At 40.9% G+C, this 17,212-nt stretch overlaps 1 protein-coding gene across 2 annotated transcripts in view; it reads right to left on the reverse strand.

Moving 5' to 3' along the window:
• LOC109841437 (actin-related protein 8) overlaps nt 1-17,212 on the reverse strand; it is a 62,610-nt gene that overhangs the window by 20,152 nt on the left and 25,246 nt on the right. For both annotated transcript variants that reach the window (XM_020410408.1, XM_020410409.1), the window contains 2 exons: nt 11,393-11,454; nt 11,049-11,146 (listed from right to left, as the gene is read on the reverse strand). In XM_020410408.1, coding sequence (XP_020265997.1) covers nt 11,049-11,146; nt 11,393-11,454 — 160 coding nt within the window. The remainder of the gene's footprint in view (nt 1-11,048; nt 11,147-11,392; nt 11,455-17,212) is intronic.

Genomic DNA, 17,212 nt, shown 5'->3' on the forward strand with positions numbered 1-17,212 from the left:
CCTGCAGCACCAACTCCATCCTCCTGAAACATAGTTGTTTATTTGTTGTTCCCCTCAAGTACCCCCTCAAGTACCACATTATCCACTTTACGGCCTCCCAATGCTGCTTTCCTGGATTGCTTGCAAATCTGCTCACAACTACCACTGCATGGGCGATGTCCGGCCTCGTGCAAACCATCGCGTACATGAGACTCCCAATGGCTGAAGAATATGGCACCCTGCTCATATGCTCTCTATCTGCATCTGTCTTAGGCGATTGCTCCTCAGATAACTTGAACTGACTTCCAAGGGGTGTGCTAACAACTTTAGCATTCTGCATGTTGAACCTCTGAAGTACATTCTCAATGTATTCAGCTTGGCTCAATCTCAACGTCCCTTCAGCTTTATCCCTACTGATTCTCATCCCTAGAATCTGCTTCGCTGCACCCAGATCCTTCATTGCAAATTCCTTTGCTAGCTGCCTCTTCAAACTGTTTATCTCTTCTAAACACGGTCCTGCTACCAACATGTCATCAACATATAATAACAAAATAATGAAGCTGGACTCGAACCTTTTGAAATAACAGCAATGATCCGAATTGCATCTTCTGTAGCCATTGTTCTGCATGAAGTTATCAAACTTCTTATACCACTGTCTCGGAGCCTGTTTCAAACCATATAAGCTCTTCTTGAGCTTGCACACCATCTCTTCCTTTCCTTCTTCAATGAAGCCAACAGGCTGCTTCATGTAGATTTCTTCATCCAAGTCACCATGAAGAAAGGCAGTCTTCACATCTAACTGCTCAAGGAAGAGGTCTTCTGCAGCTACCAAACTCAACACCACTCTGATGGTTGTGAGTTTCACAACAGGGGAAAATATCTCCGTGTAGTCCACTCCTTCCCGCTGTTGAAACCCTTTCACTACTAATCTGGCCTTGAATCTCTTGCTTCCATCACTCTCCTGCTTGACCCGGTAGACCCATTTATTGTGCAAGGCTTTCTTCTGCGCAGGTAGCTGGGCTAACTCCCATGTCTCATTAGTGAGTAGAGAATCCATCTCCTCCTGCATCGCATGCTCCCACTGCTGAGATTCACTCACTTGCACTGCCTCTTCATAACACTCCGGCTCTCCGCTATCTGTTAAGAGTAGATAATCAAGTGACGAGAGGTATTTGGGATTTGGTTTGGGTACCCTGGATGACCTCCTAAGCTCCACGCCCTGGGTAGTTTCTTCTGCACCTGGAGCCTCCCCTGTTCTACGGTCAGAACAAACATCATCACCCCTATCTGGAAGTTCCTCTATATCCATGTACTCGGATCCACCTGTATCCGTAGTGCTGCTCCCACTGCTTTGGCTATCCTTGGCATTGTCCCTGTCCTTGTACATCACCTCCTCATTGAATATCACATCCCGGCTCCTGATGATCTTCCTGTTCTTCTCATCCCAAAGGCGATACCCGAACTCATCAATGCCGTATCCAATGAATGTGCACTTCTGTGACTTAGCTTCTAGCTTGTCCCTGACATGATCACTGATATGAACATAAGCCACGCAACCAAATACCCGCAAGTGTGAGAGATTTATCTTCTTTCCACTCCAAACCTCCTCTGGAATCCCAAAATCTAATGGAACTGATGGCCCGTGATTAATAAGGTATGCTGCCGTATGCACCGCATCCGTCCAAAATGTCTTAGGCAGACCTGCATGTAATCGCATGCTCCGCGCACGCTCTGTCAAGGTCCTGTTCATCCTCTCTGCAATGCCGTTCTGCTGCGGCGTCCCTGGAGTAGTCCTCTCTAAGCGAATCCCATTCGTAGCACAGAACCTCTTGAACTCCTCCAGCTCGTATTCTCCACCATTATCTGATCTTAAGCACTTCACCTTCAGATCTGTCTCGTTCTCGACCATGGCCTTCCACTTCTTGAAGATCTCGAACACCTCTGACTTGTGCTTCATGAAGTAAACCCACACCTTCCTCGAGTGATCGTCGATAAAGGTGACGTAGTATCTCGAACCGCCAAAAGAAGACACACTGGCTGGGCCCCATACATCTGTATGAATCAACTCTAGCTTCTGAGCCTTAGGTGGCCTTCCACCCTTCTGGAAACTAACCCTCTTTTGCTTCCCAAAGATGCAGTCTTCACAAACCCCGACTTCCACGGTGTCGATCCCGGTTAGCTTTCCTTGTGAATGTAGAATTTTCATCCCCTTCTCGCTCATTTGCCCCAGCCTATTGTGCCACAGATCTGTACTCTCCTTGCCGGCTGCAATTGCGAGGGTGTCACTCGCATGTGAAGTGAGGTAGAGAGTTCCTGTTTTATTGCCTCGGGCAACAATCATCGTACCGTTGGAGATTCTCCACGAATCCCCGGTGAATGTCGAAACGTAGCCTTCTGCTCCAAGCTGTCCCACCGAAACAAGATTCCTCTTCAGCTTCGGCACGTGTCTCACGTTCTTCAAGTTCCACTTAGAGCCCTTTATCTGTATCTGAACGTCGCCCTTTCCAACAATATTGCAAGGTTCATTGTCCCCCAAGTATACTTTACCAAAGTCCCCTGCTACATAGTTCTGAAGTAGTTTCCTATTAGCAGTGGCGTGGAAAGAAGCTCCTGAGTCGATGACCCAAGAATCAGAATCGCTATCCATAGCAAGGATCAAGGCATCCTGCACGATATGAGCCTCCTGCTCACCCGCATCCTTCTTTGGTGCTTTACAGACCGAAGACATATGACCCTCCTGGCCGCAGTTCCAACACTTCCCTTTGATAGACCTAACCTTCGAGTTCGGCCTCTTCTTCACTGATTTCGACCGATTCCTGTTCTGGTTCCCTTTCTTCTGGCTTCTGCCTCTCTGCTCGAAACTTAGGGCTGAACCTGAACCTTCTGATTCGGACGATTTCCTTCTAACCTCCTCGGATAGAATCATGCTAACAACCTCATTCAGCTTCAACTTCTCCTTCCCCGCCGAATTGCTGATTGCCGTCACACAACCTGCCCAACTATCCGGCAACTGCGATAGAATCAATAGGGCTTGCACTTCGTCATCAAACGTGATGTCCACGGAGATAAGTTGATCAACAATCGTGTTGAACTCGCTGAGGTGCATCGTGAAGGACCGTCCTTCTGCCATCTTGAGGTTGAAAAGAGTTTTGACTAGATGCACCTTGTTTGCTGCCGACGGTTGCTCGTACATCTTCGCGAGCGCTTCCATAAGCCCCACCGTCGTCTTCTCCTTCAGAATATTGTGGGCTACTGATTTGGCGAGCGACAACCGGATTTGCCCTAGAGCCTTCCTATCCAGTACCTCCCAATCACCATCTGACTCCGTCGTCTTCTTTCCCTTTTCCTTGCCCAGAAGCGGGCGATACAAGTCCTTCTGGTACAGATAGTCCTCCATCTGCGACTTCCAGTAGGCGAAATCCGATCCGTCGAACTTCTCAATCTTTGATTTGCTTTCCTCTGCCATGGCTTTCACACAAATTGCTGAACGAAGCTCTGATACCAGTTGTTGGGGATTCGAAACAATCAATCGAACCCTTGCCCTTCCGGACCTTGTGTTGAAAGTAGGAAAGTAGGAATAAAACCACAAATAAAGATCTAACTTGCAAAAAACAGTAAGGGAGATGAACACACAGATTTAACGAGGTTCGGCAACGTGCCTACGTCCTCGGGAGCCACACCACACAATCTTTCTATTAATTGAAGAAGAAAATACAAGCTCTCAAACAAGGGGTAAATCTCTCTGAGATTCTCTCTCTCTTTGCAGCCAAAAAGCTCTCTTTTTGATGTCTTACAAACCCTAAAATCGTTTGGGGTATATATAGAATCCTGGTTGAAACAGATTCCTAAACAGATCAGGAAACTGTCTGGGCGATTCGCGGTCGACCGCCATGCCAAGGCCGGTCGACCGGCCAGAGAAAAATCTGTTTACAGGGTCCTGTGCACATTTGCGGTCGACCGCAGCGGCCACGCCGGTCGACCGACCAGAGCGAAAACTTCTTCTCAGTCTCCTGCAGTGCACGCGGTCGACCGGCTCTGCCACTGCGGTCGACCGCACAGTCTTCTGACTGTTTTCTTCGTCTTTTCGATTGCAGCTTTGGGTCTACACACTTAGACTAACATTATTAACAGTCTATATTAGATCGTCTTGATTTATCTCTGTCTCTCCAATATTCACAACATCAAATCATTTAATACTAATAACAAGATCCCTTGGCACAATGCAAATTCACAAGTCAGAATTTCTTCTATTGGCACAAGGCTTCATATGTTTGATGATTCATGAGGATGAAGTGGCTCCACTAGTAGTAAGAGAATGACACATCTCATAGTATCATCAATGTATTCACCTAGTCATAACTAGCTTTTCGCTAGGGCTACTAAAAGTTTATCTTGGGTACTCTTGTACTCAAAAAATATATCATTATCCTTGTTTACTCTGAAGTTGCAGGGAACCCGGTTTGTTTCTGTTCATGAAACAGGAACAAGTGTGGCATGCCACTTACTTGGAATTGGGTATTAGGGGGTAGGCTTATATAGTATGTTAGATAGCGTGGTACGCTTTAAGTTCGGTTTTTAAATGCAAGAGTCTGAGTTCCTTAGCGTACAATTTTAAATGCAAAAGTCTGAGTTCCTTGGCGTACAATTTTAAATGCAAAAGTCAAATTCAAGGATCAGTAATAGCAAGGGAATTTTCAAGATATAATTATAATACTCTTTTTGTTTATTTTTCTGAACATGATTGTTCTTTTTCCAAAATATTACCTAATCCAAATTCTAATAGGTCGCCAGGTATGCGGCCCAATTTGCTAGTGCACCGCAATCCGAGACAATTGAACCCGAATCGCGGTTCGCTATAAGGTCCCACGTTCCTGAGATCTACTCTACTCCCGTGGTATCTGCAAATATTACTTTTTTAAAAGCAATTTGTATTTTCCAGTGTTGTAAATAGCGGCCAATAGCGGGGTTATAGCGGCGCGAATAGCGGTCGCGGCCCTTCAGCGCTACGCGTAGGGGTTTCGCGGCTGGCTTAACGGGAAAATCCGCTATTCATTCGAATAGCGCGTAAAAGCGGATTTTAGCGGGTTAAAAGCGGGTTTTCGCGGTTAAAAGCGGATTTTCGCGGTTAAAAGCGGATTTTTGTTGTTAAAAGCGGCTAAACCCGCTATCACACATATTATGATGCTATATTTCTTGAATTTCTTCATAGTTTCATTCATACAACAAGCTTATTAATTGTTATTTATTGATAATACAAGAAATTTACAACTAATTGAATTTTTAGATTTTTTATGAATTTTCTTATTATTTAGGATATTTAAATATATTTAAAATTGACCGCTATTTGACTGTGCGCTATTTGCCGCGATTTCGCCGCAATAGCCCGATATAGCCTTAGCGGTACCTCGCCGCGACGCGCCGCGATCCGCGATCAGCAACCTTGGTATTTTCCTAAAACTTCTTATCATTTTGAGTGTGCCCTCATTCGCAACATATATGTTTATCAGCATTGCAGCCAAGCCTTTACAAGTGCACACTCTTCAATAGACTAAACCCTTTCACTTCTAATCTAATGTCATCAGAAGGAGATTCCATCATTGCCCCTAGTTCTGCTCATGAGCTACAAATTGCTCTTACGAAAGATCAAGGTCATTTACTTTTCATTCTAGTGCCAAGTTTATCATTTGATCATCTTAGTCATTCTTAATGCCAGTTTGCCTCATCTCTTTATTTTATTAATGTACCCAAAAACTATCAGGATAGAATGAATAATCTTATGTAAAACAAGCTATTGATTAGATAGATGCTCTTGTATCTCGAGGTGTTTGGGAGTTTGTTCCGGCCCCAGGCTTCCCGCTTTTACCAATGTTAGTGCATGTGGATAGGCATTTATTGTGAAACATCAACTTGACGGGTCAATGGATTGTTGCAAGGCTCATTTGGTTGCAAAATAGTTTACTCATCTCATTTGGTTGTGAAACAATTAGCCTAGATTTCAAGTCAACGTAACAAGTGTCTTCATCTATGCTAGTAGTACTAAGGATGTGTGTATGAAGAAACCTCTGAGGCACAAGTACACAAGCTAAAGGCAATTTATGTTCGCTAGCAGAAGCCTCATACCTAATTTGAAAATTATAGCTAGGTAGTTACTGGCTTTGGGTTCTTAGATGCTGTAATGGCAAACCGGCTCTTACTTTTCTTAAACATGAATCCTCTAGCATTATGATTCTAAGGGGGGGTTATTCATTGGGGTAATTTGGGGCAAATTGGGTTAAATTGTTCCAATGGGGTAATTTTACCCAATGAGTTAATTTGAGTGGGATAAAGTGGGATAAAATGGGATAATGAGATAATTTGAGTGGAACAATTGGTATGACATCTTTTTATAATATAATATCTATAGATCAATTAAGTTCAAGTTTAACTTGATATTACATCAAATGATTAAATAATAATAATAATAATAATAATATTATTATTATTATTATTATTTTAAAGATTATTTTAATATAAAATATTAAAAATGATATAATAATATTATTGGAATCCAACATCTCTTTGGTCCTTTTGATGTCAAAAGCAATTCTTTGGACTCTTCCCTCTAGTGCAGCAAGCTTTTCATGAAGCTTGCTTGGATATTGCTAACAGCTCGAACACCATTCTCATTGGAATTCTCAATGGATTTGGGAGCAATTTCTTTTGAAACCCTAGAATCTTTTCCATCAGGTTTCCACAAATCAACATCCAAACTGGCCCTCAACAAATTAGGTTTCAAATTCGCATCTATCCCCTTCTTATCCAAAACCCGAACTTTAGGACCCACATCTTTTTAGTCTCTAGTGATCCTGAAGCTCTGGGGTTTAGATTCGAGGGGTTCAGGATTCCGACGATGTACCCCATCGGACGGCGAGAATAGCCACATGATTCCGACGAGGGGTAGAGGAAGCTCTAGGATTCCGCCTCGACGGAGACTGGCAGAGACGAGAGGGAGGAGGTGGAGGCGAGCTCAGGCGGTGAAGGGGGCTAGGCAAAGAGGAGCAGGGGGTTTGGCGTCGGAGGTGGAGGCTCGGTGGGCGATGCGGAGACGAGAAGCGAGCGGGGTAGGCGGCCCTGGGAGCTTGGTGGTGGGTTCTCTTTGGGGAAGGAGGAGGCGCGCAGGGAGGAGATGGAAGTGGTGTAATTTTATTCCCATATTGTTCTAGAAAAAAAAATTGGGTAAATTTTGAGGGTGGGGTTGAGTAGTGTTTATATAGGTGGGGTAATTTTTGGGGAAGTAGTGTATTTGTCTCATATTTATCCCAACAAACCAATAACACCATACAATTGAATCCATACCCAATTACCCCAATGAATAACACCAAACACTGTTATTCCAAAAATTATCCCTTTACCCCTAAAATTACACCAATGAATAACCCCCCTAACAGTGTATGAAATTAACAAAACAAAGGAGTTTCTTAAAGGAACTTTGTTATTGTACATGGGACGTTCTTGCTACTTCATAGGTATTGAAGAGCCAAGAGTAAGAAATTGTTCCGTCTTAGAAAATGTGAGTTATGAAAGAAATTGTTCCGTTTAGAGAAAGTATGTAAGGAATTTATTGCAGGAGACCGCTTTAGTTGGAAAAAACCTAGTGAAACACCTATAGAATAGAATCCTGACCTATGGTCTGGTAATGATAGTCGTAGAAGACAAGGCTCAGTACACACACTAGTTGGAAAGTTGATTTATTAGACTATCACTAGACCAGACATTTCCTTGTTGATTAGCAAGGTTTTAAATATCGGATATCGGGGAAATATTGAATGGCCAAAATTCATATTGGATTGCGGTTATCGGGAAAATATCAGTGATATGTGGTAAATATCGGAATGTCATAACAGATGTTTGCATATATATATAGTATAAGGCGTAAAATGTAATCTGAAAATACTTAATGTAATCTAAACATACAAAATATAAATAACATGTTGAGGATCACTAATCAACCTTGTAAAACAAACAAAAGTACAAATCAACATTGCAACATTTTGTTTGACGTTTTTTAGATCAAAATGTCATTTGATATAATTGGAAAATTATATCTTACTTGAAAAATTGCTAAATGCGGTACATTGTTTTGCAACAAGCCAAATAAAAAGATATATTGGCCAACACATTGGCCAATATATCGGCTATATTAGGGATATATAGCCCAAAATAACCAAAAGCGGCAAAAGATATTTAGAGACCATATCGATTGCGGCAAGCCCTATAAAAGATATATTGGGCAATATATTGGGCCATGTCAGGGATATTTACAACAATGTTGATTAGTCAATTCATGGAGACCCTAAGAAGTGTCACTGGGAGGTATCTTTAAGGATTTTGCTATATGTACAAGGTTTTCCTTCGAGAAGGAATGTACACATGACATAGACATCTAAAATATTGACACCAGTTTGATGTACTGTTGGTGACAATCAGATTAGTTGGAGAAGCAAAAAACAGACAGTATTAGCAAGGTCTATTATAAAGGAAAAGTTAGGGTCATGGCTCGTATCACTTGTGAGGCATTGTGGCTAAACCTTTTGATGACAAATTTGGGTTAACTTGAGTTATCAAGCAAGGTTTTAAATATCGGATATCAGGAAAATATCGGGGATATGTGGTAAATATCGGAATGCCATAATGAATGTTTGCATACATAGTATAATGCATTAAAATGTAATCTCAACATATGTAATGAAATTTAGGCATACAAAATATGAATAGTATATGTTTAGGATCACTAATCAACCTTCTAAAACAAACAAAAGTGCAAAGCAACGTTACAACATTCGATCTGCTTTTTTTAGGGTAAAATATCATTTGATATAATGGGAAAATCTTGATATCTCACCCAAAAATTCCAAACACGGTATATTATTTTGCAACAAGCTATATAAAAAAGATATATTAGTCCACATATCGGCTAATATATCGGCCATATCGGGGATTTATCACTCAAAATAGCCAAAAAGTGGTAAAGGATATTTAAAGACCATATCGGTTGCGGCAAGCCCTGTAAAAGGATATATCGGGGATATATCGGGCCATGTCGGGGATATTTAAAACAATGTTATCAAGTAATATAAATGTAAAGAAAATTAAATGACTAACTCAAAAACAAATATAACTAAACAGTTAAGTTAGAATGAATCTTGCAACAACATGCATGACCATATTCGCACTCCATACACCGCTCTTAACTAGAAAATGTAAACATTCATAGTAATCACTAATATCCAAAAACACATATAGGATTAGATGCTAATGGAAAAGCTAATTATCTAAATGCCTGAAAATATGCATGATACCTAATTACCCATAATCACAAGAGAACACAAGTGATAAGTGTCATTCCAACATACAGCATAAGAGAAAAGGACAAATATCAAAGGACATACTTAAGTTAAACAGTCAATATTGAAGAAAGGGGGTCTGGAAGAGGAATGTTGATTTTTAAAGAGAGAGATGTGATTTAGCATTCTTTAAGTTCACGCGGTTTAATGTCAGGTCAAAATTAATTCTCGATAATCAATGCAACATATGTGGGTGCATAATAATTATGCAAACCACATAGTTTTTACACAGTTGCTGCTGCTTGCTACTTTTTTCATAACTGCCTAATGAAGGATAAGACTGTAGTGTCCCATGGCATATGCATAGCCTGCAGCATGATTCGCATTTTGGAACATTGCCTACAACTATAAGTATTTATATCCTGAGTTTTCCATCAAAGCAGACAAGTCTTGTCACTATTGCAGCTCTAATGGCTGATGCCTTTCAACATCAATATTTTGAAGGAATGCTAGACACTAGAATTACCATTATCTGAACTGTCAACTTTATAAATTTGGATCCTGTACTTTTTTAATCAGCAAGAAAGTTAGCCCTAGTGGCTGATACCTTTCAACATCAAGAGTTTGAAGGAATGCTAGACGCTAGAATTACCATTACCTGAACTGTCAACTTTATAAATTTGGATCCTGTACTTTTTTTAATCAGCAAGAAATTTCATATTTTAAGCATTGCAGTCTTGTGAGTTAGGAGCACTTCTCTTCGTAGTATTATTTAGAATCCATCCTTCAAGTCACACATAACTTGAAAATTTTACCATATCATGTGTGAATCTGTGATTTGGAGGACTAATATACAAAGGAAGCATTATTTCCATGCAGTGCACAATGGTAAGAGTATTATGGGGTGCACAAGATATTTAATGGGAAGAGAAGAACTGCAGAAGACTTGATAAAACATATCATGTGCCAAAGAGGTTACAAGTTCAAAAGCATAATAAAAACAACTATGAAATAAATTCCTCACAAAGTATTGTGGTGGCCATGAAACTTCCTCAAGAACATTCTAACTTTGTCATATATATCTCTCCCATAGACCAGCAGAAAGCGCTGATAAGAAACCAACTAATTTCCTAGAAAATAGGGTCTAAAGTGATGCAAAATGAAGTATCCACATGTTAGCGCATAGTACTTATGCAATATGGTAGTACACAATGACCACAAATTTTGAGTTTGGCAATGCACAATACATGCTATATCAGCAAAATTTAGAACTTGATGGTTGTAGATAACAATGTGAATGCAAACTTAAGACTCAAGGTCGTACATGACAAAAATGAGGTTCACGCTAAATGCATATTTATTTGAGAACATGACGAAAGAGTTGACTTTGGGCTACTAGTATCATATCAGTGATGATGAATGGATGGCCAATGAATTAATGAGTTAATGGTAGAGGATATATTGTACATACAAGAGATATAAAGACAGAGGACAGTGTTTTCAATGTAATATACGTAAAGTGCACAACAGGCAAATGCATTTAAATAAGGGGAGTGCATAACGAGTGGTTGAGTTCTGTGACCTCTACCTTACCACCAGACATTTTCAATATAAATACCAGAAATGTCCACTTAATTCCTAGTGAGACAAGTACGGAGTTCAATCACGCAGGTTATAAACATAAACAAGGATGTCCAATATCTGGATTAAGCAAACAGAGACAACAATGCCATCTAAAACACTTACTTGGTTGATGGCACAAACAGCCGGCGCATTCATATCAAAAAGGACAGTGTATATTGCATCTTTCAGTTGTCTCCTAGATGCCCTAGCAGTTTCAGTATCTGGATGTCAAAAATAAAAATAAAAAAGGTAAAACATATAATCTAGCTGCGATTAGATTACTACTTTTCAGATGTCAGTGATTATAAAATACCAGACAAAATCATTCTATGTTACAAGAAAAGTTTCAAGCAAACAATTTCCTTCATAAATAACAGCTGAAAATAGTCAATAGACATGATCAATTTGTCTATATTTACATTAAATAAGAAATCAATATCCATTTCATAGGCAAGCAGAGTACCAACCATCAGAATGGCAGATTGGGATAGAGACAATAATTGGTTGAGATGATGGCTTCACCTGCATCCTGTAAATGAATTTTGTTAAGAGTTGGAACAGAGTGTGCAATCATGATATAACTTCATAACTAACTGGCGTCCCAAATTGAGAGCATCATTCAAGACTAAATCATACATAACTTATAGATAATCGTTAATTCATTGGTATGGACAGAGTTACATGCATATGCACACTTGTTTTTCTACTATAGTGATTGTGATTGCAAGGAATAATATAAATTTTGATTTCCCCATGCAAAAGCTTAAATGTCTGAATGTATTTTTATGTATCTCGCTCTCCCAGTGATATGGTCTGAAGCTCAATTCACTCAACTTGAAAATAGTTGGAGGATAGAAATTTCAAATCCGCTAGTTTAAACATGATCCCTCATACCTAAATAGCCTACAAGGCTACAACAAATAGATACACACAGGATTTGGATTCTAAAATAAAGTAACATCTTTCCATATGAACTGCTTAACGTAGCATATTGAATTTATGACTTCAGAGGCACCTTCTAGGAATGCAAACAGTTTATGTTAACATAAACTTGTTTTTGTTAACAATTTGAGAAGCTAACACTGTAGCCTGGCAAAGCGCACACAAGATTTGTACTATACTGCTTGCATTTGCCGGGGATATGAAATTTGATTTCCACACGCAAAAACGTAAGTGTCTGAATGTATTTTTATGTACTTCGCTCTCCCAGTTATATGACCTGAAACACAATTCCCTGAACTCGAAAGTAGTTGGAGGATAAAAATTTAAAATCCACTAGTTTAAACATGAACCATCATACCTAAATAGCCTAAAAACAAATACAGATAAACACACAGAATTTAGATTCTAACACACCTTACAATATGAACTGCTTACCGTAGCATATTGAACTTATCGTTTCAGAGGCACCTTCTAGATTATAAGTGCAAACAGACTATGTTAACATTAATCTTATCCAGATTACATTGAATTTTAGAGGACTTAAAGGTACTCTAGACCGTGAGTTTATGCAACTTGCCAATAGAACCCTCCCTACTTAAAACATTCATGATGCATATGTAAGAAAATACAAAGTATGTCAAAACCCTCTTATACTCCCTCGTAGTCTATTTTACCTGGGTACTTGCATCATATTACAAATCATGTCAAAACCCTCATGCTCCCTCGGAATCTATTTTACCTGGGTACTTATATCATGAAGCCGTAGCCCTACCCGATACGCACCAAATACGACACATATCTTTTGTTTGTGAGAAAAAATTGCAGTAAAAGAAACGAAAGAAAATTTGATTTGTATTCCTTTAATCTCAGTTACAATTGGATTTCCCGATTACAAAAGAGAAGAGAATGATCTGAATTCTCCCCTTTGTTTAAAACTAGGTTCTTCTCGGTAGCGATGGTGATGAGGACATTTAGACGCGTGCTCGAGATTTTCGCCGAGTTTATCAGCGCAGGAGGTGCAATATTTCAGCATTATGGTTTTGAATTTAGATGTAATAATTAATTAGAATTTGAATTTCGAATTTCGAATATTTAGTTTCTTTTATTTGGTAGTTAATCAGTGATTGGTTGTAATTGATTAGGGGAGAGATTTGAGGGATTTAGATAATTTTCTAAATCTGTAATTCTTATTTAAGTACTCTTGTATTCAGAGTATGGGATATTGGTGAATGAAATTGATTTGCTTAATTATGGTGTGAAACCCTAAGCTTAATTGATTTCTTGTTACCAGCCGTCACTTCTCTTCCCCACAAAAGAAAATAAAAGAAAAAAAATCAAAAATCGCACTGTTCGTCTTCCTCCCTCATCTCACGTCAAAGAACCCATCAACTCTTCCAATTTCTCTTCAAATCCGTCGACCTTCTGACCTCCTTCACCGCCTAACCCCACCTTCGAGTCCCCTTCCTCCGACAACCGACCAGCACCGCCCAACCTTCGCTCGCTTCCGTGGGCCGTCTCCCGCGTTCCCTCACTCCGATCTTCCTTCCGCTCCTCCCCTGCAACCGCGCACCAGACCAACCCGCCTTCCTCTTCAAAATTCCAACCGCACCCCACACCACGCGAACCAGCGCACCTCTTGCCGATGCCACCACCACTCCCTGTTCTGTCCCCCTATCTCTCATCAACAAACCCCACCATCGGTTTCCCCTCTCTCCTCCACAGATCCGTTCACCCTCTCTTGTTTTCCTTCCACTCGAATAATTCCAGAACCCACTCCTTGTTCCTGTCATTGTATTCTGTGAACAGTACTCCCACAGAGACAACTTTGTCTCCTCTCCTTATTGTTGTCGAGATTGGATCTGATTTTATGTGCTTTGTCAGTGTATGGCTGACCCCGATGCTGAAGACTACGGGCTCGTGCTAGATCCAGAGACTGGCATCGTGGATTTACAGCTTTCCCCGTGGTTCGACTATCAGATGTTCGAGACTGTGCCCGAATACGTCGAACGCGTGACTCATCAGATTGTCAGTAGTGTGGAAGCCCAGTTAGGCATCAGTTCGTTTTATAAGCGTTTCAGTCCAGACGCGCCACTACATCCCAATTACATGGCTCTCGGAGGAGAACTTCCTCCCCTCATCTTCGGTGTAAACGAACCACCCCAGAGGAACCTCCCGTCGAACCAGTTCAACCCGACGAAGGTTTAACTTTCTTTCGCCCAAATATTTTCGGAACTGCTATTGCGTGCATGTTGTTATCAATATTATTATAGATCGTACTTGTGCTGTATTCAATTTGACTAAGTGAGCAAGCGAATCTGTTGCTAAGTATTTCTGCTTCTCTAAATATTACAATTTGAACTGTATTAAGAGAACGAATCATTACATTTATTTTCTGGATAATTTACAAAAAGATTTGAACTTAGTACATTGCAACTTTTGCTTAAAACTCATCGAAAGCTACACTTTATTCTTGAGCTTCCTGCCTAGATCGATCGTTGATTTGGTGAAGCATTGCTGTCGTTAATCTTCATACCTGCATCACATTGTTTCGCATCATTTTTGGTATCAGAGAACTTGGTTCTAGGTTAGGAAATTTGTGAGTCTTTATTATATATATAAAAAAATTATTAGTCATCTCATTTAATATTTGTGCACCCATTCATATCATCTAGTTGTTAGCGCATGCCCACTTGCACGGGTCTACACTATCGATTAGGAGAATCAAGTGAGTCAATTAGTGAGTCCAGCATGTCAGGCAGTGCAAATCCCGAGTTCGCCGAAATTCTTAAGCAAATCGCTGAGCTAGCAGGAACAGTGGTAACTTAGCCCAAGAGAGTAGAGCTACCAATGAAAGGATCGCTAGGATCGAGGAAACACGTGTTGCAACCCCGCCGTCGCAAGATCAAGGTTATCAACATATCGCCCCATCGCTGCAAGGTCAAGGCTATGGAAACATCGTTCAGCGCCCCCCATAGCAACATGTACCTGATCCGGATGCGCAATACTTGAGGAGTATTAAGGTCAGTGCACCTACCTTTAACGGTAAGCTCGACCCACAAGCTTTCTTGGACTGGCTGAAGAGTATGGATCGTTACTTTGATTGGTACGCCCTTACAGAACCCCGAAAGGTTAAGTTCGCCGCAATGAAACTTACTGGACCTGCTTGCCAATATTGGACCAACCTCGAAACGTTGAGACACATTAGAGGTGAGTTACCGATTACAACTTAGCGAGAAATGACCAACGAACTTAAACAGAAATACCTTCCGCCATCATTTTATCATCGATTGCTAGATAAGTGGCATCGCCTCACTCAAGGAACCAAATCTGCGAAAGACTACGTCGCACAATTTGACGAACTGTTCACTCAATACAACATCATTGAACAAGAGGCACCAATGAAAATCTTGTCGAAATTTAGAGCTGGATTGAGAAATAATCTGCAAACTGAACTCTTTGCTCGGGGAGTAGACACCCTTGAAAAAGCTTACGCGTTAGTTCAGGATCTAGATGAATCAAAATCCCATCAATCTTATAGGAGTCAGGATTTTAGAAATCATTCCTCCCAACCTTCCCGTGCCACTACTTCTAGTCATCCTCCGAGTCGATCTAACCCTAGTTCTTCCCAGTCTAAAGTCAATCCCAAAGGCAAGGAACCGGAGAGAGATTTCTCCAAGATTGGCGCTCACGTCAAGTGCTACAAATGCCAAGGGTATGGGCATGTTTCTGCGAACTGTCCGACCTGTCACAAGGTGGCTATCATCGATGGACAATACGAATATGAACCTGAACCTGATAGTGATGAGTTTGTCCATCAAGTTGACGATGATACCGATGATTTCGAGAATGATGCAGATGATACTAGCTTAGGTTGTCTTAGGCAAATTGAAACTCCTACCGTATTAGTTGTCAGATGCGTCATCTCTCAACCCAAGGCTGTTGATTGGAGACGTACTTTCATTTTCCATACATTCACAAAGATTGGTGATAAAAATTGTAAAGTGATCGTGGACAGTGGAAGTTGTATTAACGCGATCTCCTCAGCTGTGATCGCTAAGCTTGGCCTTAAGGTTGTATCCCATCCTAATCCATACAAGGTATCATGGATTAACGACACCGCACTCAATGTCCAAGAGAGATGTCTAGTCCCTCTTCAATTTGCCATTTATAAGGACAAAGTTTGGTGCGATGTTCTGAAAATGGATGTGGGTCAAGTTATTCTTGGAAGGCCTTGGTTATTTGATAACGATGTTCATATCTTTGGGCGATCCAACATGCTATTGTTTGAGCATGACAGGAAGAAGGTCAAGATCCTTCCGATTCAACCGAAAGGAAATGACAAGAAGCCCGATCCAAACAAGTCTTCCCAAGGCGTTAACCTGATTGGAGCTAAAGAGATTGATCGCGAACTGGCCAACGGAGCTCCTATTTTCGCCCTCGCCGCTAGAGAAGCTCCGAAGGATATTTCTAACGTGGCTCTCCCAGAAGTCATTACTGTGTTGGAAGAATTTTCCGACGTCTTCCCTGAGGACCTCCCGGACCAATTACCCCCGATGCGTGATATCCAATACGCAATTGATTTAGTCCCGGGGGCAATCCTTCCAAATTTGCCTCACTATAGGATAAACCCCAATGAGCATGCAGAGCTAAAAAGGTAAGTTGATGAATTGTTAAAGAAGGGCTTTGTGAAAGAAAGCATGAGCCCTTGTGCGGTTCCCGCATTACTGACGCCCAAGAAAGATAGCACATGACATATGTGTGTGGATAACCGTTCAATCAACAAGATCACGATGAAATATCGTTTCCCCATTCCCCGGTTGGATGACATGCTTGACTTAATGTCTGGAGCCACCATCTTCTCTAAGATCGATCTTAAGAGTGACTACCATTAGATTCGCATCCGTCCCGGTGATGAATGGAAAACCGCTTTCAAGACGAAAGATGGATTGTACGAGTGGATGGTCATGCCTTTGGTTTGACTAACGCTCCGAGCACTTTTATGAGAGTGATGACTCAAGTACTCCGCCCCTTCACGAGAAAATTTTTGGTTGTGTACTTCGACGATATCCTTGTTTACAGTAACTCTCGTGAGCAGCATGTGGACCATCTGCGTCAAGTCTGTACCGTGTTAAGAAAAGAACAACTTTATGCTAATCCTAAGAAATGTACTTTTCTTACACAGCAAGTTATTTTTTTAGGATTCGTGGTCTCGTCTGAAGGAGTATCCGCTGACCCTGAAAAGGTCAAAGCTATCGAAGAATGGCCCGAACCCAAGAACATTAGAGACGTTCGAAGTTTTCACGGACTCGCTACTTTTTATCGTCGGTTTATCAAGGGCTTCAGTA

Source organism: Asparagus officinalis, chromosome 5, assembly GCF_001876935.1.
Source record: "Asparagus officinalis chromosome 5, Aspof.V1, whole genome shotgun sequence".
NCBI lineage: Eukaryota > Viridiplantae > Streptophyta > Magnoliopsida > Asparagales > Asparagaceae > Asparagus > Asparagus officinalis.